Genomic DNA, 22,160 nt, shown 5'->3' on the forward strand with positions numbered 1-22,160 from the left:
ACTATGGGATGGCGAGCCTGTGGCATCTGAGAGATAACAAACATTCAGTTTCCCTTGGAAAATCGATTTCTCCTCGTGAAAATAAAAGGGACATCCGAACTTGTGGGGCGAGTGCCATATTGATCTAAGAAAGCCTTTCCTTGCCCGAGAGGGTGCAGGCAATGATGAGCAAGAGCATTTTTGCCTCTGGGGCCGACTACTCAGCACCCATTGGGAGCCCATCGAGGAAATCGTAGGTTGGGTGAGAATGGAATGGTTACTTTGTGATGGGTTCAGCCGCGTAGAATCGGAAAGTAGTCTGTTTTGCTGGCTGAACTGAAGAGACTAGACTCTTTCATCAGTTCTAGTACAATGTAAAAGGGTTGTGGGAGTCTTACCATCAATGCAAGGTGTTTCTCAATACCTGAAATGCTCAAGTTCATATCCTGCTGGATGTGACCAATGCTTTCGATGTGACCATGGATGTTCGTCGATTCAGTGACGACCTGTTGTGTAGTACCGTACAAAAGTGCTGTCTTTTCTGAATTCTGGGAAGAAATCACTCTGGTCATCTATTAGCCTCAAAACCTTGTGAAGAGGAACGAACTTCAAGCTTACAACTGTAAACCAGCAATCGACGTGTCCAGGTTTGATTGCAGCCGCTCAATATGCTCCAAAATGTCTCTGATCGTATCACGTCTGAAAGGATACAACACTCTGTTGATCAAATCTCGCTTCAAATGAGCTGGCGTTGCCTTGGACTTGTCGAGAATATCCTTCAATTGTACCAGACCATCTTCGCATGCCAGAATATGCCGCTTGGCAGCCTTCACAGTCGGTGTTTCGATTCGCAGATTGTCATGGCTTTGAAAAACATCTTCGAGAACTTCAAGAACATCGTTTAGGCCCTCGACTTTTTGCAACATATTTTTTGTTTCTTTGGGACAGTCACTGAAGGCACTGCAATATGAAACAATGCCCTGGCAAACAGACAAACCAAGCGAGACGATCCCGACTGCGGTTCCGGCGACGGAAAGCGGGTCGCCCATGGTGGATACTATACCGATACCTCTTGAATGGGATGAAAAGTCAAGAAAGATGAATCGGATCCTGCGAGAAGAAATGAAGATCTGAAGACGAACGGTCACCGTTGCCTAATGAGCTCAGCCTTCTTTTAGCCGCCCGATGAATCCACATCTGCCAGCAGCTGATTGGCATCTCGTGGAGGCTGTGATTCAAGCTGCATGTCGTTAGACTAATCGGAGAGACCCACGTAGACTTGGCAACGCACGGTGACGCCACGTATATGGCTTATGATTGGACGCTCGTCAGGGGATGTGCAGGGTCAAAACTCCACTTGGACGTGCATATGCAGGAAGGAGACGAGCGTTTCTAGTGAAAGTGATCATAAGAGCCACCGAGGATCTCTGATGCGATAGATGAGCTGAAATCCACTAGTTCCTTTTGACAGGGACGAAGGGACAAGAGGAAAAGAAGAGAGAGAGAAAAGGAGAGAGAGAAGGGTCTATCTATACCCGGGAATCATCCCATCAGTTTCAGACGGTCTATCAACTAACAACCTTCACTTCACTTCAGCTTATTTGACTAGAGCTCGAATTACAAGATTCTAGTTAGGGCTACCGAAGAGTTCTGGATTGAAGCAATGGATATTTCATTCCTTGATTCCCGAGGTCCTGGAGCGAGTAAGAAGTAGTTTCATCGAGAAACAAGCTCAAAAAATCTCCATGACAGAAAAGTAGCAATAACATAATCTTTGAAGCCACTGATCAAATCTTCTTGGATTTGTTCTTCGGCTTTGGAGGGAAGAAAAACCAAGTCGCGATGGTCAAAAGATACGTCGAGGGCCTTGAAAAAGCCCCCAAGTTAAGTCTAACCTCCATATTCTCTCTGATCTCCTTTTTCTCATCCTTTGGAAGATCACAGCCACGAAAGCTAGTACAACACCAGCACTCGGGGGTGCAGTGTCCCACGCCCTTCTGGAGCCCAGTCAAATGCCTTTTCGCACAGCATCCACATTGCCGGCTACAGCAACCACCTTGCGCCGAGCAATCCTCAATCAAGCCTTCGTTCATATACCAGGTGCGATCGCTTCTCAAGTCATTATACTTTTGCCGAGTGTATGGGTGCAATAGAGAGAGATATCGATATAGACCTCGCTCATCTTCACGAAATTGCCTTTTCCTCTGCTCAAGGCTTTCGTCTTCTTCTCTTAACCGAGGGTCATTACATTCGATGGCTGCTCCCTTTCGAGAGGCTTTAGCCCTATGATCCATTGTTTCTTCGCGTTGCACATGCGCACGTAACGCATAATCGATGACGATCAACTCGATAGCTCGTTCCGATTCGATCGAGTCGAAATCGTTTGTCATATAATCCCTGTTCCAAGAAGCTTGTTTCAACATGCGTTCTCGTTTGAAGAATCCCATGGTCTCGTGTGAATGTGTGTGGATGGACTTGAAAAGACGATTCAGATGAAAGAGAGTCCAAGGCATATTTGCTCTATGACTCACCACCTTCCTGAACCTTGGAAACTGACACGAAATTTTGATGGTTTGCAATTCGGAAGATCTTGGCTTTTTCCTCCTGTGGTTTGGCCTACGTGTTCTAACGTTTCCAGGGTCAACAATTCCAAACTCTAATGATTGATTTTGCTGCAACCTTGGGCGTTGTACTTTTAGATGGCACTGGGCATGTGTCTAAGTACGACTCCCTCTCCATGGTTCCAAGGCCGATAGATATATATATAAATCATCATCTCAAGTTTTCGTACCATCATGGATCTTAGTATGTTACGGTCTTTATGTGGGGTACCGTGGACATATATGTGTTGAATAATCAGGTTCCGGGGAGTAGCCACTAGGCACTTTGTCTGTGGCAATAAGCCCCAGAGCTAGTACCTGAGGAATCAATTGGTGAACCCTGCTCCGAGAAAGACGCTAAAAACGCTAGAAATGCAGTTTTAGCAAACAATCTCTGTTTTACGCGCTAGCATAGTCTGGTAGTATTTATTATTACTATCCAAACCAATACTATAGTAATAGTAGTATAGGATATAGGAATGACTTATTTTACTTCCTAAGCTCCACTTAGCACTGAAACATATAGGTGCGAATGGTATGTATAGATCCTTCCATTTGGCATTTTCCATTGTCAACCAGCTTCGGATAGAATACAAACGCCAAAACTCATTATACCGACGTAAGAGGTTGTTCCGACGCTTGCGAAGCTGCTCCTGTTTGACTCGGCTCCCAGATGATATCATATCTGATGTATGGAAGCAGAATATCCTAAGGCTTCGGAAGAAACGCAGAGAGGAATCTCATAGAAAGCTGCGTTCATGTCTCATATATTGTTAAATTGAACTAAATATTTATGGTCTAAAGAGGCTAGTTATTTTCTTGAGGGGGACTATATTAACAGTGCCGTTAATTCAAAATTTCCTCGTTTCGTTTACCTCAGCCATCTTCTAACTTTGCGCTCCTTAATGATTTTTCTCTCTTCAACGCAAAATATCCAATTTTTTTTTCAACGGTAGAGGCTTACATATTCCGGCAGATATTTAATTCTCTTCGTAATCTAGGCTCAGTTGACTTAGTTTCGAGTTGATCGTGTTTTCGTTTTGTGTAAAATGACCACATATAAGGCAGAAAACGCATACGTATTAGGTTTGGCCGCACGGACTGTGTGATGCTATATAGATCCTTGAAGCGATGCAGCTGGCATTCACATGGGCTCTTGTTGTTCTTTCTTTACATTCAAATCCCCTTGCTCTAATTATATACGTAATTACACAAATTAAAACAATGGGATTTTCATGAAGGCCACCGTATAGGATGATAGCACAAGCAAAGACCACAAAATCAGAATGGACTTGTTTCTGCTCCCTGAAAGCTATCAACGGGAATAGATGTATTGTGTGCATTTTTCAACGGCACCTCCTTCTCAAAATATGTGGTAATTACTGCTGCGAACTGTGCCTCGTATGTTTGGCTGGTATGTAGTGATTGATCGAAGTGACTTTGTATTATAGCAAGCTCATTCTGTAGGAAGATTGATGAGCCCCAATTTATGATAGTTCCAGGCTGAATCTTCTTGACCACTGCTTAGAGATCTTTCATTCAATGGGTTCAAGTGCTCAACAAAGAGTTTATGAGTCCGACACTGGACCGTGTCTTCTGTTGGAGTTGAAACCGCAAACAACAAAGCTGAAAGCTGCGGATATATGGAGAAAGATGAATGAACAGTCACACTGTATGCCCAGAACAGACTTAAGAGCTAAAGTGTTGATTACCACAAATATATAGTTTTGCCCATGGTATGAACAGTGTGTACTCTTCCAGTAGAGAGATACTTTTGCCAATTATCTGCATCCAAAGACAGAAAAGACCTAATTGTTGTGACTTCACTATCAGAGCTGCATTATTTGAACGCCTGGTTGCGCCGGCCAGGGAGGCCATGGAAACTGTCAAGGCCCTGCTCGAAAACGAACACCTTGATCGTGGCCAGTTGGAGAGCGCGGTGCAGGCCGCAAGTCAAGCTCTGGAGATAGTGGAGGCCGCGGGGCGACAGTTGTGAATTCCCCCGCCCGTGCGGGTTTTATTGTTACCAAAGGCGATGACTAGAGGACCCTGGACACATGTTTACCAACTTTGAAGAATTGACCGTCGTCATTGTAAACTAGTGCCAAATTCATTTCTTCTTCGGTAGAATGACTGTAAGGAATTATGGGCCCACATAAGAGAAGTAAGTAGTGGTAGAGACAAGGAACGAAAGCCAGAGAACAAACGCGACCAAAATATCATTCAAAATCCGAATCCACGTCGATATCTTCATCTAGCAAGGGGGTAAAATCGAATATAAGGTCAGAATCTCCGATTTCCTCTGTACGGCGCGAAGTACGTTTGGAGGCGACGGGGGGCACAGACGCTGCTTTCTTCATTAGGTGTACGAGTATACCACGCAATTGTGCGAAATTGTTTTTAAAAACATCAAAGGGTTTGCGTGACCACTGGAAAATATTAGTATCAGGATTTCTGGCACGAGATACCTGTGACACTTACCCGAGACTCATTGTCCAGCTTGAGGACCCAGAAAAACATACCATCGAATGAAATGCCGTACACTGTAGTGTCGGCCTTGCCAATATCCTTTCGATGTTGGTGAACGCAGGCTTTTGTCAAGTCAGCACCAGAATTCTGATTACAAGATTGAGTTCTATTCTCTTCGCTTGGTTTGTGCCTTCAATATCCTTGTTGATTGGCTCAATGGCCAAGGCTACGTCAGTCCTTGGATCTAATGATTGGGAAGATCTTGTTGTGGGATATTACGCACACGCTAGCTGGTCGTCGTTAGGTTAATGAATCACTTACTGTATTAATCTCTTCGCTATCTTCGGCAGTTATCCTAGTCCGTGTTATTCTCCGATAGTAACCCCAAAATCCTTTTCAATCAGCTTTCAGGGCGCTCGCTTTCGATGTTCTCTTCAGATAATGACCGCCTTCGTTATACTTCAGCTTTATGTAGTAGTTGAAAAAACGATGCATATCATTAGGAGTAACCTCACGCAGTGCCTCCATTAGGTCATCCTATTTCAACAGCGCACTAGCTTGAGCAGCCTTCACTCGGCAATACCTATAACTCATATCAGTGATCACTTCCCTATTGCATAGGTCTGAATAAATGCTTACTTGTCTTAGCGCTTTTCTATTCGTTGACCTCGAACCTTGGTTTGTTCTGAGCGCCTATAATCAAGTGGCACGTTTGCAATGTCCTCGTCTATATCATCATTAGGGTCGTCGCTGAAATTAGGCAAAACACTAGCGTCCGCTGGATAACACACAGATCGTTTTAAACGAGTAAAAGACCTACTACAATTATCAGGAGAATAGGTGGATTCCGGAGTTATTAGCTCGGTTGAATTTGAGGCTTCCCCGAAATCGGAGTTATCGGTTGTATCGTTGTCAGGCCGGAAAGACATCTCAGAAATATCGCTATCGATTATAGAGGATAGATCTACAACGTCGCTTATGCTGCGTCTAGGGAAATAATGATATATACGAGGCCGCTCCAGGCAGGAAGACAAATCAATAAGAATAACGAACGATTATAAGACACGTACTAAAGGAGAGACTAACAAAGGATAAGTGAGAGGGGAGCTGAATAGAAGAGTAAGGAGGGACTGTTCGCAGCTTTATAGTTATAAACGCTATTGCCCTAGCGACTAATAAGCCTGGGATAGAGTGTGCCATTTTTGGCGATCTCCCAAAACGAAGATTTTATGGTAGCGCCTAAGGAGCAGGCCCGGTGTTGGTAGAAGTCGATGGAAAGCAGGAGCGGGGCTCGAGGATAGGGGAAGAGAAGCTACGCGCCCAGGCACCGACACGACCGAACAAGAACGTGAGAATGCACGTTACAAAGGGCCGGTGAGAAGCGCGTGACTCTAGGACCGAAAATGCGTGTGCGTAAGAACTGTGCCGAAGAGGCCACTTTCGGCCCCCTTTGACGCCAGAAATGGCCGCCTCTGCACAAATGCATTTTGTTTAGAGGTGATATTGATCAGCTCGGGGCAGTCTTCAATGATTAAAAGCAGTGAGTTACACAGATATGATCAATTCATATAAAGTTTCTAACAACGGAGACAGATGTCTGCTTAATCAGACCTATCTAATGTCATTCAAGGGCTCAACTCTCCTATTGTACTTGCGATTTAGTTGATAGTTGCAGTTCAACATGCAGCACCATGCTATTTTCTACAAAAACTGATGTTGGTATTTAAAAGGGCTTGCACTCTCTTACTGTTGTTTTAACGAATACTTGCAATTCAACATGTAGCCTCTGCAACAATTGATGTCATTTACCTCTTTTAAAGCTATACGAATAATTATCATAGGATTTTTCTTTGCACTGGAATAGACCTAGTGAGATCAAAGGATGATAGACGACGCCCCCGTGAGTTTGTCTGCAAAAAGGTGTTGCGTTTGCCCTGAAGTGCACGGAGTTATCATCATTATATTATTATTATTATTATTATAAATTCATTTATGCATCTGTTAGCCTTATCGGCGGAGTAGCGGTAGTCCCTATAGGCAACTAGGGAATACTATTACGCTACTATATCTTACATCATCGCCTACAACTATCGTCAAAAGCAAGTTTAAGACATCTGATGCCAGAAGAAGAAATCAAAAAAGTCCGAGAAGGAGGGAGAGACTGTCGAAGAAGACTTTCGACCAGGTTTCAATGCCAGGATTTAACTGTTAGGGAGGGCGTCACACTGAAACCCATTATGATTGAGTAGCTAACAATCTTGTGAGTAATCCAGGTAATTGATAGTAGTAGATGGTTTGATTTAGTCTAATAGGGAAGTCTAGAATAGACTTCAGGTGGGTTTATAGAAGCCGAAGTTAACGCAAAATATGTTTCACTTCATGAGGGGCTTTGTGTCCCCTAGGTTCGGGAAGTCAACAGAACAACCAACATGTGATCATGCAAGGTCTTTCCATCACAATGACATCACTTCCTAACCAATGTATATGATCTCAATGCTAACTCAATAACCAAATGTCTAAGCAAACCAAGGAAGGCCCAAAGAGCAATGATCAGAGAATCAAAAACACCTTAGTCCACAACAAGACGGCAAACGTAATTTTAGCATCACTACCATAAAGTCCAATGGGCTAAAATGAACCATGGATCAGACAATGAAGCGCACGGGTCGGATAAACTTTAATTGTTGTCTCTAGTGGGAACAACAAAGTGTTTGTGACTAACTTAATACGAACAATATTACGTCATTCCAACTGGATGCAGCTAGGCATGGTCTCGAGGAGCCTAGACTTAAGTCTAAACTTGAGTTGAATTTAAAATTTAGATTTGATTTGTCGATATGCGTTAGCATACTACAATAACCATTATCCGTCAATGGACGCCGCTCTAGAGCATTCGGCGACGGAAACCAGTCGTTTACAAGGTTCGTCATGATGAGACTGACATTGTTCACGTCAGACGAGTGCATCGTTACGTATCGCTAAGAGAGTGCCGAACCCAATCCGAAAACAGGTAAGAACTTGCCGGCAGCTTGACCATTTGTGTAGGCTAAAAGCCAGGAGGCAACACCTTGTTTTTAAGTCTCAGACTCGTTCCAATTATTACTTGGGAAATACTGTACGTTTGCATCCTTTCTCTTTGTTGCCATATTGTGGTGATGTTCAAAAACACATTCGCGTTCAATATTGGTGATATTTTTGACACCACAAGTGGGCGTGTGCAAGGGAAAGCTTCTGCCCTGCGACCGGATGTTTCAGAGTATCTAGGAATTCCTTATGCTGAACCTCCAATTGGCGGCCTACGTTTTGCTGTGCGCTACGAAGACAGAAGCTGGAAGCATGAAACGACGAATATGTCGCGGCCCATTCTCAGACGTTAGCAAAATCGAGCATACAGTACCCATGCAGGGAGTCAAATGTTTGCTTCTCATCTACTACATAATACTGTAATTCCCAGGCGTTTAGTGAAGACACTTGAATGTATGCTCCGTTTCAGGCTGTGGCTGGTATAATCCTATTCTGTCGTGCTTTTTTGAGTGTCGTACCCAAGTACTTGGATTGAACCAGGGCTTCTTCCCGGATGTCGGTCGGAGAATAACTTTACCACCTCTGAGCACGGTCATTGCTTGTCCCTTAACTTCAGCAGAAGATCCACCTCTCCCGAAGACCACCGCAAGCGCCCCTGTTTCCATGAATTCGAAAGCCAGCATAACCTTAAGTACTGACTTTAACTGATATTGCAGTCTGATCATTTTAATGCCTCTTAAAAGTAGCGTATAGGATTTATTTCCTTTACGGAATATTTGGAACTTTTTTTGACGTTCAGAGGCAGTAAAACCTTTTGTAAAGGCAACAGAAACAAAAAGGACAGGGTTTTGCACGATTTGACTCACATTATTGTTAGATGAATTCCTAAGGACAATTTGCGGCTGCTCATATATTAAATACATAACAGTGAAAAAACCAAGTAGTCACAGTCTGCCAGGTCCTCCTACCCACATATAGCTACCCCATTCAGAGCTGCCAGATTTGAAATGGAACTCAGCATCGTACTTGGTGCGGTCACTGGTGAGAGCAACCGTGGAATCAAAGTCCTGAAGGTATTGATCTCCTTGATGCGGCTGGAATTTGATCTTCTTAATGTAGCTTGAGTATTTGAAGCCTTCCGTAGGGAACCTCCCACTCCCCATATCAGTCTTCGTTCCGGCAGGATTTGCCGTAGTCCACTTAGAGTCCCAAACTTGGCCATAGACATAGATTCCATCAGCATGATCTGAGAGGGTGCAGTGGGGACGGCCGCGCCGGAATAGCTTGGCTGGATAATAACCGATCCAGCGGTCTCTCACCCAAAGCCACCAGTTACCATTGTCCAATCTCCAGCGCGCTGTAATTTTGTATTGATCACCACCAACAACGCTATTTTCGAACACAGTCCCTGGAAAAATCAGGTCATCAGTTTGTATCCAGCCCGTCACATCGGAATTCCACCCTTGTTTGTCATTGTAATCTGCGAGGTCATTTTTATAACCACAGGTCGTGAAAAATGTAAAGAGCTGAGCTGATGTACCCAGTAAACTTGGATATACCACCCACCCAACTTCAACAGCCTGCCTCGAATCCTCCCTTGGCCTTGATGGGTCGAAAGCCCCAAGATCATTTTCCACAATGATCTCGATGAGGGAGTAGTCATCTGATTGGTCCATTTCCGGAGCAAAGGTACTAAAGTCTGCCCCGGCGCCAAAGTTTTTCACAATCTGATGCGATCCAGCAACCCGGGGAATTCCGCTTGTACCAGGGATCGGCGAGACCGGCATTGAGTCATTCAATGGCGGACCTGGCTTTGACTGCGACGGTGCAAACATCTTGTTGGGTTCTATTTTCCCTCGAAGAACCGGAACTGTACCCGGAGGACCTTTCTCGATTCCTTCCATTTCCAATTCCGGTACTGCTGGCATATCGGCTTTCTGCTCATGCACCGACCTTGCTTGCATATTGGGTGGTGGCTCGGCTGGTAGTTCGGCAATTTCGCCTTGGGAACAAATTGGGATCCAATCAATTGTACGACCATCCGGCAAAGTGGTGGTGGCAGAGATCTCCCATTGCGCCCTCTGCTGCGGTACCTGCGCCTCAGTGACACCACAAGAATTGTTTTTCGACATTCCGAATGCTTATTATAATTGGTTTGAAGTCTCGCAAACTGGTAATTATTTCCGGATTACATTGCTCTCAACAAGTAGGATTGCTGATTATTGTGTCAATTTTATATGCAATAGCCTTGGCAACAACCCCGGGGCGAAGACCCATGACTGAATGATGTTGGAATGACGTATTTTCACCGTAAGATGACCTAAATCGGTGGCGATACGAGAAAGGTCTTTGCGGACATAGTGATGCTGTAGTGGTGTTAACGCAATAGAAAAGTGGTGATGCGATGAAAACGGACAAAGGGGCTATGTCCCCGCAAATAACAAAATGCAGAACCTGTGACAGGCCCTGGGTTAGAACGGATAGTGGGCCGGACATCCTCCCTATCGGCTGTTAAAGCTCTAGACCATAAGGCCGCAGGCCGATTAACGTTTTCTAGGTATGGACTCTTCCTTAGTATATATTAAGTTCAGGAGTGTCAAGGATATTCCTGTTTTTAGAAGAGCTATGCAAAATAACGAGGGAGTCTGGATCACAGACCTCCAACGTGCCTTGCAGTATAGTAAAGTGGCTGAATATGAGAAGTCAACAAGTGGTTCGGCTGGTTATAAACAAAAAGGAACTCTTTACAAATACCGCAAAGGGGGCAGCCGCAAACTTAAGTACGGACGCCGGTAGTTGCGTTGGAAGCATAGTTAGGATGGTCATATACCCTTTTACACTGCTTGCATATAGCCTTTGGCTCGCCTGTCGAGGGGTCGGCGACTTGGTCGAAATGAGTCCATACTTCAGACGAATAGCCCCTCCTAGCCTAATTCATACGCTTCGCATCCGATTTTGAGCCGAAATAGGTACTTAACCACCAATTAACAAAGTCTTCCTTCGTCATATCGGAGTAGAGCACCCAGGATTTTGTCTGGTCATTAAGGCGCTCAAGAGAAGATAGGATTAGTTGTTCGGCCTGCTGACTACTAGGCAGATCAGACAAGGTATCGTCAGGTAGAACAGATGATCTATCTAAGCCATCATTATATAGTATCACAAATCCCTCCTCACGGCTAAGTCGTGACGCTTACTGACCAATGGAGAAAGCCAATTTATGACTTCCCTTTCTTTTGAGCTCTCAGGCCAATTTCTCCATCCATTTTCAATGAACAGGGGAGTATTCCCTTCCTAGCATTTTCTAAACACGGTAGTGCCTGTAACCACAAAGCTTACTGAAAATCACAGGTTTGAAGCATCACAAAAGCATCTCAACTCGTATTAAAAAAGTACTTTCGCTCAAACACCAGGCAATCCTCCAGGTATTGTTTTCAGAACTTCCTTGCTAGGGTCTTCTTGGAGGCCAAACTCAGATTCTCCCAGGTAAAGTGCAGCTCCGCCTAACACCAACTTAGCATTACCCTCCAAAATAATATTGAACCAAATCCCAACAGCATCTGTAAGGCGTCGATTATTGACAGAAAAGGGAAATGTTTTTTCCCCGTCGACTTTCACAGCTTCAGTGGTGGTTGCAAATGGCTGGTCCCCACCCGACCAGAATTGAATGGAATTGATCCGGGCTTTCCCTTCTCGAAAGTAGATCTCGACTCTGTTGAGAGTGAGACTTTTACCATCCAAGTATGAGAGTGCTGCCATAGGAAGAAACAAGTAGCCTGACTCTTGGGCGGCGCTTGGATTGTAAACCACAGCCCCGTAGGGGATGTATGTAATATTAAATTGAGATCCGAAAATCAGCGCTGAATTCCCATTCGTATTCATGATATGTCTGATGGGACCCATTTTGTAGGATAATAAAGGATGTGGGGTTGCCTTGTGAGTACTCAAACTCCTTCAAGAGGGGTTTCACTCACTTAAATATTGTCTGGTTGACAGCAATATTATTGCGGTAGCTCAGAAGAAGCTTAAATCTCAGTCTAGATTTTAGCCGTACAGTATTCCAGTTTACAGACAAACCGAAAAAACATAGTTATGACATCAAATGCTACGCTAGTGTGAAATCAAGGGCGGTTTTATTCTATCCAATTATATCATGTCCGTCTTCTGTTATGGTCTAGAGCCTTATCGTCACTATGACCGAGCTCTGATGTCGCCGTTTATCATCATGTCCGTCTTCTCTTATGGTCTAGAATCTTATCGTCACTGTGACCGAGCTCTGATGCCGCCATTTACAGCAATATTCGAAAACAGATTTCCCCATGGAAACTCACGAATTGTTTCTCGGCTCGTACCCGAAACCACCCTAACTGCGTTCGGCTAAGGCGTAAATCATGTGTAGAGCTGCCGTCCCACGATGATTATGTATCTCAGCCCCAGGCGCTCTAACCATGGGAACAGGGCTCACAATATGCCCCTTCACTGGCACTTCTAGGTAGAGGATAAATTCTGCCCGCCAAGACTTACCGTCCATAAGTTTACGATAGTAATGAAAGTCGGAAGTTATATTTTGCAAAGACATCATTCAGCATAGTGGCGAAGACTGTTTGGTTCGCCTTTGTCCAACCAGGATAGATTCGGAGTAGCTCAGCGGCAATGGCAAACTGGTATCCATACAAGCCCGCCGCAAGGAACTTGTCTTCGGTGCCGTTGATATCACGCAGTGTTGAGCCCCAGCCATTGAGAATGTCAACAGCGTGGTCGGCATATGAAGTATTGCCACCTACAAGCCAACGAATAGTAAGCTGGTAAGCGGAGTGAGCATCACGGTACGCATCTCCGTTGTTCTGTGCTGGTGTTGGCTGCCATGTAGCATTGGTGCCGCGAACAACAACCTCGTGCAGCTTTGAGATCCATGACGTCTGGGCCAATTTCGCAGACTCAAGGTGCTGCCATGCACGGTACCATGGTTCCGCTTCAGTTTTCACCTTTTCTCTTATTCTTTGGATGTCTTTGTTCGTGTGTAATGTGCCCGGGTGCGCGAAGAGTTTAGCGTCGGGTCTAGCCAATGCAGAGGATAGGAGGAGATGCAAGAAAAAAGCTATATGTTGGAAGCGCATTTCAAAGGTTGAAGTCAAATCAAGACGGAAAAGCAATGTGTGCAAATGTAGCCAGCAAAGAAACTTCGGAAGAAAATCCCACCTTTTATGTATATCGCTACACAGTAAAATGTTGCGTAGTAAAGAATGTAGATTATGACCAGGGAAAACCCACCATTAAGCCCCTATCTTTGCCTAAGTCTGTGTCCTAGCATGTATTAGCAGAAATATGGGAGAAACCCATATGCTCCGGACTTTCCCCCGGTTGAAGCCACACCCCGCATTGATCGACACAGGGAAATCCGGGGGCCGGTGGGCCGGCAATTTACCCGGAGGCCGGTCGCCAGAACCCAGAGTGGCCGGCCAATCACAATGTGATGAAGCTCTCTGCTTTCGCTTTGTAGACCCACTAGAAATTGCACATAACTAAAGTTAAGAATAGTGACAATATGACCGCCGATTTCGACGGTGCGAAACTCTCCCTTCAATTTTTTGATAACAGCTGTAGAACTTCCAAGGTTGAATCGGTTCGCCAAACTACCTAGGTATCCGATGCAAGTTTGATTTATTCTTTGGGTTCTATGAAACATGTGCGAATGGGCTAGGAGATTCAATCCCCCACTTGCAGTCAGCCGAGTGTTATCATGTGAGATGTAAGAGGCATTCAAAACTTAGAACATGTCTATATCCATGGATATGAAGTTATACCTGTTCCAGCCACGGGTCATGCTTTCGACAGATAACGTGATTCCCAGTGGATCTGGACACGCTCCTGTGACTACCTAGGTAGCACCCCCGAAATACGACATCAAATACGACTTTGCAGGTCACTTTACATCATTTCAACAAGCTGCGTCTTTCTGGATTTGGATGGGATGGTCCTTCTCCCGAGCTCTCAATAGAAAACGAGGAAGGTCCAGTCAGAACTACGATATTTTTCAGGGAATCAAGTCTTAATAGTGTCAGGACAAAATTATTCGATAATGATTGCATTTAAACGTCTTTCGTCACAATACTATATACTGGCTGGTTTCTTTCGGCAAGGCGTAAGGGAGCCAATGGTTGAGAAATTCGGGAAAAAAATAGACTCAAGATCTAGATTCGCGTTGCCATATTGCTATTCCATACCTTCCTAATTACTTAGGTAGATCGACAAGGGTTATATGGCCATTGGTTGAAGGTAAGTACTGTACCCGTAGTCGACGTAGTCGACTTTGACAGGTGCCCCGGCTCAGCCGCTTGGCGGCTGCAACTCAACCGTGAATTCCTAGAAGGCGCACAAGCCCGTAAACGTCCCATATTTGAGTCTTCCCGTGATGGATATGATATATATCATCGCACCCCGCGAAGGAAAATGTTCTGCAGGCATTTTGTTTGACAGATCAATGTGCAACAATGTCTAACCATAACATCCAAACTTTTCGGTTCGAAGGCAAAGCCGACGGTTGGTTCGGCCCATTCACGCAGCCCTTTGATGTTCCGCACGAATATCTTTTCTCCGCAGTGCGTGTGACAATAACCGGAGATGTCGGCAAACGAAATCATGAGATAAGTGTGGTGTTGACTTGTAAGCCAAACGACACCTATGTCAACATCATATACGGAGAAGTGCCAGACAGGAAACCATCCATTAAGGGACCCTTGGAGCTATCGCGTCTGCTTCCTGGCTTCGATTACGACTTAAATTTCACCGCCCAAGGGTTTTCAACCGACGAGCATGTTTTGATCACAGTCGAGCTTCTCGAGCTCGACTCAACTGTTGCAGCCGTCACTCGCGATATTCTGAGAGATGCCGAGTTCGATGACAAGAGTGTGAATGCACTCGCGTTTGGATTCTCTGAGGCGTCCTTTGCACATCTCATGGTACAGCCGAGCACCCCGCCCGAGGTACCGATCGGCCCAGAGATCGGCCCAGTAAAGTTCCTCAAGGTCAGGCTGAGCATGGAATCACTGGAGTACCCGTGGTACCCAATGGTATACATTGACGTGGATGCCGAGGAGCTTGTCATCGCGGGTAATCTGCAGCTAGCCTTCTATCGCACTGCGGACCCGGCAGAATTTCCCGAACCGGTCGCCGTGATTCTGGTTCAGGTGTCAGTCCGGTGTAGGCCTGTTATGGTAATTGAGGATAAGGAGATTCTGGGGCTCCACTTTGTGTCCGCCCAGCTGTTAGGTTCGACCTCTATTGATATCAGGGATCCGAGCGCGGAGACTGGCGTGGCTGGCGGCTTTGCGAGTGTTGCCCAGTTTGAGAAAAGTGTCAGCGACTATGTCACCCAGATCACAAGCAAATCGGGGGAATTAGGATTTGCGCTTCCGGCGTACCTTGAGTCACGACCGCTTCCTGATTACTGGGACCGAGTACTGAATATGAAGCTGGACTTTCTGGGATTTCAGTTCAAGACGGTCCAGGTCCATGGCCGGCCCATCTCGTATCTGTTCCTTGTCTTTTCCATGAGAAGCCTCAACCTTCCACCGCCCTGCTACTGTGAGCAACCATCGCTGACGCAGGCGGCATCGGAATCAGACAGCAGCTCTACACCGACTATCCTGGAGGTTCTTCAGCAGCAGACAAAGTACGGACGGTCTCTGCCGAAGAAGTGGAGCAAGCTGGTCACAGAGGAACGCGCCGACTATACGGATATCCTCGGCGCGGCGCAGGTCGCAGCCTTTGGAATGAGCGAGAAGGCGTTCCAGGAGATTGCGAAGCTGTATGCCAATTTCGGTCATGATCAAACCACGTCTACGTCGCAAAACGGAGCTGTGTACGCGTCGGTGCGTTTCTGGTACCGCGTGTCACTCGAAAAGGCAAAGATAAGAGATAATGGCATTGAGGCTGTCATCGACCTAGCAGGCGAAGGGTCCGCGAAGGCCGCCGTCAGGGACCGCTGCGGGCACGACGTGCTTCGTACGAGCGTAAGCCTGCGCCTCACACTTCAGAACAACTCGATCACATGGGCGCCCTATATCGGTGTCAACAGCACGAACCCCCGGGAGATGACCATCGCAGCTGTTGCCAACGCGCGAGTGGGCGACCCCAATGTTGACTTTGACTTTCCGGAAGGACCTCCGCCGCCGCTGGACCAGGTCATTGATTGGGTCCTCACGCAGCTTGTCGAGGGCACTAAGGGCAGCCTGGGAAAGTTAGCATCCGATCAGCTGACTATCCACCTCGTCCGTGCTCTTGAAGATAACGGCGCCATTCGACTGCGTTTCGCCGCCAACGAGTTCTTCAAGGATGAGGCTTTTGTCCTCCTAGGGCAACTGTGGTCCCATAGCTGGGGGTAGGCTTATTGCATCATTTAAGGATTGAACTTACGACTTTAGTAAACATCGTTGTTAAGATATTGAGGGAAAACAGAAGGAAAGTTGTCAACGAGCGAGCAATGACCTGCGAGATGCCGGTATTTTAAGCAGGAGCATTACAAGTAATTTACAGCACAGCATATCACGTGGTGATGTATTTCAATGCGATTCAATACTTGAAACCGAGCCAAGCCAAAGATGGACTAGCGTGTTTCGGATTGGGGTTCGACAAGAATTGTATCGAGCAAAGTGGGGAAACTGATTTCGATCCTCCCTGTATGATAAGGACTCAGATCATCGAGAGATGAGCTCGCAGCATCCAGACGCCAGAGGAGGCTGGAAGCCCAAGCCTCTCTCAGCCCTACGTCGTCCTTCTTCGCTCCTCAAATCCGCTAACCCCTCTGCTCCACCCAACCGAACTACCCCACATCCCAACGACGAACCTCTCCACCAAATCCCGATCACCTACTCCACCATCGCAGCTAGAGCTCTCTCGTTTCATAGACAAGTGCTTACCGACGTCACTCCTCTCCAACTTGCTCAGAATGGCCTGTATTGCAAGCCCTCAAGATCTGGAGGATCAGCGTGCTGTTTTGCCTGCGGATCGACTATCCTCTTGTACACACTCCAGGATAATCCCATTGAAGAGATGCAACAACTCCATTTGGCAGACTGCATATGGCAGATCATCTGTCGCGATTTGAAGCCTACCTTTGAAATGCCCAACATGGTCACCCCCTCAGACACCGCATCTCCATCTCAACGACCACCTCCCGAATCAGCGCCAGCATCCATTCTGCCAGATGAACCTTCAACCATGAACATCGATACAGCCCCCGAACAGTCCACTACGATACCTGAACCAGGACCGCAACAACCTCAACCGACCTACTCCTCTAAAGTCTCTCAGCCTCCTCAACCTCTCTACTCAACACCCCCCGTTACCTCCACACCAGACCAACAACCTACCTATGCCTCAGTTTTGCAACGCCCCAAACCTTGTCTATCGCACCCAACTTCCAATACCTATCAATCCGTACCTTCTCCTAAACGCACACTCACAATCGAAGACCTTTATCGCCGTTTCCACAACAAACCATCGCCATTCCAACTCAACAAGAAAACCAGCAAGAGCTCAGCTAGTCGAGCTCGCAACAAAAAAGCATCTGCTTCACAGTCTCTCGCTAGGATTTTAATCTCAGCTTTACCAGCATTCTCAAGGCTTCTAGCCGAGATGCAGCCAGCCGCAGGCGATTGTTGGCGGCCTTATCGAGGAACTCATTATAGCCGCGCCATGAAGGCAGCCTAACACCATGAACGGCAAGCTGGCCACGACAGGCCTTATCAGGTGAGGCTCAAAGTTCACCGCTCAGGAAGTTTGGAACAATCTCCGTGGAACACAAATGCATGTATTTACGCAGTAGTTGTAGCCTGCATATCGCCTTTTTAGTTGAACCCTGGATTGAGGTACAAGTGTGATGATTCATCTATATGAAGAGATCCAGCTATTTGTAGTTGCAGCAGCTCATCTCCCTGCTGCCTAGCGGAGTGTCTGCCTAACAGGCAGCCACTCCTATAGATCTATATACATCACGTGACCTGGGATCCAACTCTCCCCCTGTGCCAAGGACCCGAAGGGGCCGAGGCACCTCAATGATCCCAGGATCTGATCCGGCGATTTCTTTCCTTTTTTCCAACAAAGGTTCAGATTCGATAACTCCCCCTGAATGGAGATTCAGACGCTTTACAAGGTCTTCGTGTGTAGACCTCGGTAAAGCTTTAGTGAAAACATCTGCCAAGTTGTCCTTTGTATTGACGCGCTGGGTATCAATAAGACCTTCCTCCACCTTTTCCCGAATGAAGTTATGCTTGACGTCAATGTGTTTGGCTCTACTGTGGAACTCTGGATTCCTGGTGAGCTTCAAGGCTGCGTTATTGTCGATATAAAGCGGAACTGTGTCAATATGTACTCCGGGGATGCGGAGGTCATTAATAAAGTTGCGAATCCACATAGCTTCCTTCGCAGCCTCGGCGCATGCAATATACTCCGCGTCTATAGTTGATATAGCCACTGTTTTTTGTCTCTGGGATGACCACGATATAGGCCCTCCAGTAAGCGTAAACACCCATCCAGTTATTGACTTACGCGAGTCCTCACATCCAGCAAAGTCGCTGTCGACGAAACCCCTCAGCTAGAGGCCGTGTCTGTCTGAATAGACAATTCCCTTCCTAGGGTCGCTCTTCAGGTATATAAAGATCCAATCAACGGCATCTATATAAGCCCGATCTGGATTAGATACATAGCGGGCCATATAACCTATAGCATAGGCAATATCCGGTCTTGTCTAATTACTGCTAAAATTTAGCAAGCCGACCTTCGACTAATATTCTTTACGAAATTTGGTTTTAGCGACGTAGTCGCCTTGTTTCGCGAGCTTGATTTTTGCGTCAAGGGGAGTCTTAGCAGGGGCTGTATCTTTAAAGCCATATTTGTTAACCATTTAGTCGATATATTATTTCTGATAGAGATAGATCTCTCCTAGCTTCTGCTCTATGTGCATTCCTAAATACTAGGAGCACTCCCCCTCGTCAGATATCGGAAATTCCTTCGAAAATTAACCCTTAAAATTAAGGATTTCCTAAAGGCTTCTACCTATCACGTTTATATCGTCCACGTGAACTTCCAGGATAAGCCCTGTTCCGTTATTAATAAAAACACATAGATCGTAGGCAGAGATTCGCTAACCCCAGCGAACAAGAGTATCCCGGAGCTTCTGATACCACGCTCGAGGTGACTGCTTCAAACCGTAAAGGGCCTTTAGGAGCAGTAAGCAGTATCCACAAGGTAATTCCACATCTCTCGGAGCTTTCATATAGACGGGTTTATCCAAGTCACTGTTCAGGAACGCCATTTTGACATCTCCTTGGTAAATGTGCCAATGACAAAGCGCCGCTAACGCGAGCAAGATACGGGTGGAAGTCGATTTGACCACAGACGCAAACGTTTCCTCATAGTCAATGCCCTCTTCTTGTTAAAAACCTCTTGCCACTAGACGAGCTTTACGCCTAGTGACTTCGCCACCTGGTCCATACTTGTCCGTAGTGACCCACCGTGAGGTAACCGGTTTGATGCCATCTCGAAGTAGAACGACCTTCCATGTGCCCTTTTCTTTGTGTGATTTCAACTCTTCCATCTTAGCCTGGTGGTACTTTGTGCTCCCAGTACCATCAGTTCTCAGCTGTAGAGGTGAAGGAACGTGCTCGGAGTATACAGATAGACCAACTTTGAAAGTTTTGTGGCTATCCCTGGCCGCCCCGCGTCGATTGTAATTCTCAATATCATGTGAGTTGGATTCGATTGTCTCTCTCACTGATCCCGGCTCGTGGGAAGCTTGAAGCTTCCTCCGACTAGCGTAGATCTGGTAATTTTCCTGAAGATTCGGCTCGGTCAGGCCTTTCACCTCGAATGGTCGAATCGCCCATGACTCGTACGTTCCATCAGATCGCCGATAATTGCAATTGGCAACGTGACTGTTATCTTGCGACTTAATGCATGGGTAACAAGGTTGTTTGCCATCACAATTCAATTTCATTCTTCGACAGCGTACGCATTCCTCATCAGACGGATCTCCTTCCTCAAGAGGTCCCACTGAGGAGAAACCTATTAGAAGTAGGGAATCAGGAGCGCGATAGATTCTAGTTAGCAAACCATGCTGAGCTTTGTAGCTACATGTTGACTTTCCATAGATACATACCTTACAAGGTCGTCCGCGGTCACACTTCTTTCCACTCCTACTTCCATATCTGCACTAGTCACAAGGACATAAATCCTCTACGCCCTGTGGCCGACACGCTAAGCGCTAAAGAAGGGTACTACACTTATTACACGGAATCTTCCCATCGCATACCATTATTTTTGATGCGCATCGGTAACATTTCTGATCTCGAGGGACTGGTGCAAATCCAAGATTTTCATACCTTGCTTCTTTTTCAGCTTGTCTTCTCCTCTGTCGCGCTGTTGATTGTTTTGCTCCATCTAAGTTCCAGTTGCAATTCATTTTTGCTTTTTGACATCCTTTATATTGTGGATTACTTAGATCAACAAGAAAACACGTGCGGTTTGTCTGGAAGCATCTTCTATATGGCTGGTCCTGTTATACTCTTCCAATTAGTTTACGCTTGTGGCGGTTCTCAGGAAGAATCAGGCGTTTCGTTTCCTTTAACTGTGGTCTGCAGCCTTAGTTTTCTTTCCTACAAATTGAACAGGGTATTCCTTTCTCAGCAGAGTCGCATCTTCTTCCGTTTCGGAAACAACAGTCGCATTTATCATCATCAGGTAGAAAATTCTTCATATGATTACCGCCATGATTTGCGACAAACTGCCAGTAAGCCTGTGAAATCTTTTCATCTTCCGAGTAGTACCAGGAATCGTCGTTCGAGTCCAATAAATCTAAGTCTAAATGGTCTAGTTCGATATCATATAGTCCGTGAGTAGCTCGACGGCTTTTCCTTAGCGCTACTATAGGTTCATCCGGAACCTTGCGTTTAGCCATGCCGGCGTACTTAATTTGATTGAAATACTTAGATACAATTATAGGGCCCAAGTCTCTGTTATCGGTCTCGTCTTCATCATTAGCGTCTTCGACCTTATCTTATAACTCATATATCGCTTTAGAAAATTGGTACTCTTAGTCAGCAATTTCCTTATCCGAGGAGATTACAGTGTATTAATAATAGTAGGAGCCACCATCATCATGGTCACTATTTAAATTACTTAAAGATTCTAACCCGTCTTCCGAGAGATTATTATCTATAATTACAACATCTAGGGTAGGGATCCTATCTTCTAAACACAGTGTATTATATAGATCGCGCAGCCCTTTACTATCTTCGATCCTTATAACGCCGATCCGATAGACCTTATATTTCTCCAGAGAATAGATATAGTATATTACCTTACTCTCGCATCCAATAAAGTAGCCTAGCTAGCTATAAGGTTTATATAACTTTGTTATCTCAGCTGTGTTTCTCAGCTCTTATAGATACGTGATATATACTCGACTACCCTAGATTCTTTCTCTTATAAGAGTTAGTTTGATTCCCTATAAGGCTTCGTATGGTGTTTTTGTATCCTTCTTACGTAGTATACACGCTAGAGTTCGATTTTTCAGCTAGATAGTATATTATATAGCTTTAGGCTAGAGGTTCTTAGGAATCTTAGAAATTTGTAAGAGCTCGTTACCCTTTTTAGTAGACTTCGGCACAACCCACTCTAACCCGGACCCAACCCAACCCAACCCAACCCAAAATAGGTTTTAGGTCCATTGCTTCGACCCAATGATAGGTTTTAGGTTATAGCTTATAACCTAAAACCTATTAGGTAACCTATTAGGGCCCTAATATAGTATAAACCAGACAAACAGACTTCTAGTGTGTAACTATATAATTAATACATTTTTTGCTTATAATATTGAGTATTTTACTTACAGCGCTCTTCTAGAAAAAATAGAGAATAAATTAAATAATTAAATTAGGATATATTTCTCTAATATTGCTTAAAATCCTTATCTGCCCTACTCTTACGCTTCCTTCTTAAGGCTTATCTCTAAGTTATAGTCTTTAGTAACTCTAGCTCTGTTACCTTTATATCTATATCTATTAAATAAGGAGATATCTCTCACAGTCTATT

General features: G+C 45.5%; 4 protein-coding genes across 4 annotated transcripts; 2 read left to right on the forward strand and 2 right to left on the reverse strand.

The window, feature by feature from the left end:
* Nucleotides 1-9,016: 9,016 nt before the first annotated feature.
* Nucleotides 9,017-10,204, reverse strand: PEX2_049580 (neprosin family prolyl endopeptidase; the record flags this gene model as incomplete). Its single annotated transcript, XM_016742233.1, has 1 exon — nt 9,017-10,204. One exon carries the CDS (start codon nt 10,202-10,204, stop codon nt 9,017-9,019), a length of 1,188 nt encoding a protein of 395 aa, XP_016597563.1.
* A 2,400-nt stretch (nt 10,205-12,604) lies between these two features.
* Nucleotides 12,605-13,186, reverse strand: PEX2_049590 (uncharacterized protein; the record flags this gene model as incomplete). The annotated part of the gene is made up of 1 exon (XM_016742234.1): nt 12,605-13,186. One exon carries the CDS (start codon nt 13,184-13,186, stop codon nt 12,605-12,607), a length of 582 nt encoding a protein of 193 aa, XP_016597564.1.
* Nucleotides 13,187-14,560: 1,374 nt separating this feature from the next.
* PEX2_049600 (uncharacterized protein) lies at nt 14,561-16,453 on the forward strand (the record flags this gene model as incomplete). Its single annotated transcript, XM_016742235.1, has 1 exon — nt 14,561-16,453. One exon carries the CDS (start codon nt 14,561-14,563, stop codon nt 16,451-16,453), a length of 1,893 nt encoding a protein of 630 aa, XP_016597565.1.
* Nucleotides 16,454-16,775: 322 nt separating this feature from the next.
* On the forward strand, nt 16,776-17,780 carry PEX2_049610 (uncharacterized protein; the record flags this gene model as incomplete). The annotated part of the gene is made up of 1 exon (XM_016742236.1): nt 16,776-17,780. One exon carries the CDS (start codon nt 16,776-16,778, stop codon nt 17,778-17,780), a length of 1,005 nt encoding a protein of 334 aa, XP_016597566.1.
* Nucleotides 17,781-22,160: the final 4,380 nt, after the last annotated feature.

This window comes from Penicillium expansum (genome assembly GCF_000769745.1).
Source record: "Penicillium expansum strain MD-8 chromosome Unknown contig165, whole genome shotgun sequence".
Classification (NCBI taxonomy): domain Eukaryota; kingdom Fungi; phylum Ascomycota; class Eurotiomycetes; order Eurotiales; family Aspergillaceae; genus Penicillium; species Penicillium expansum.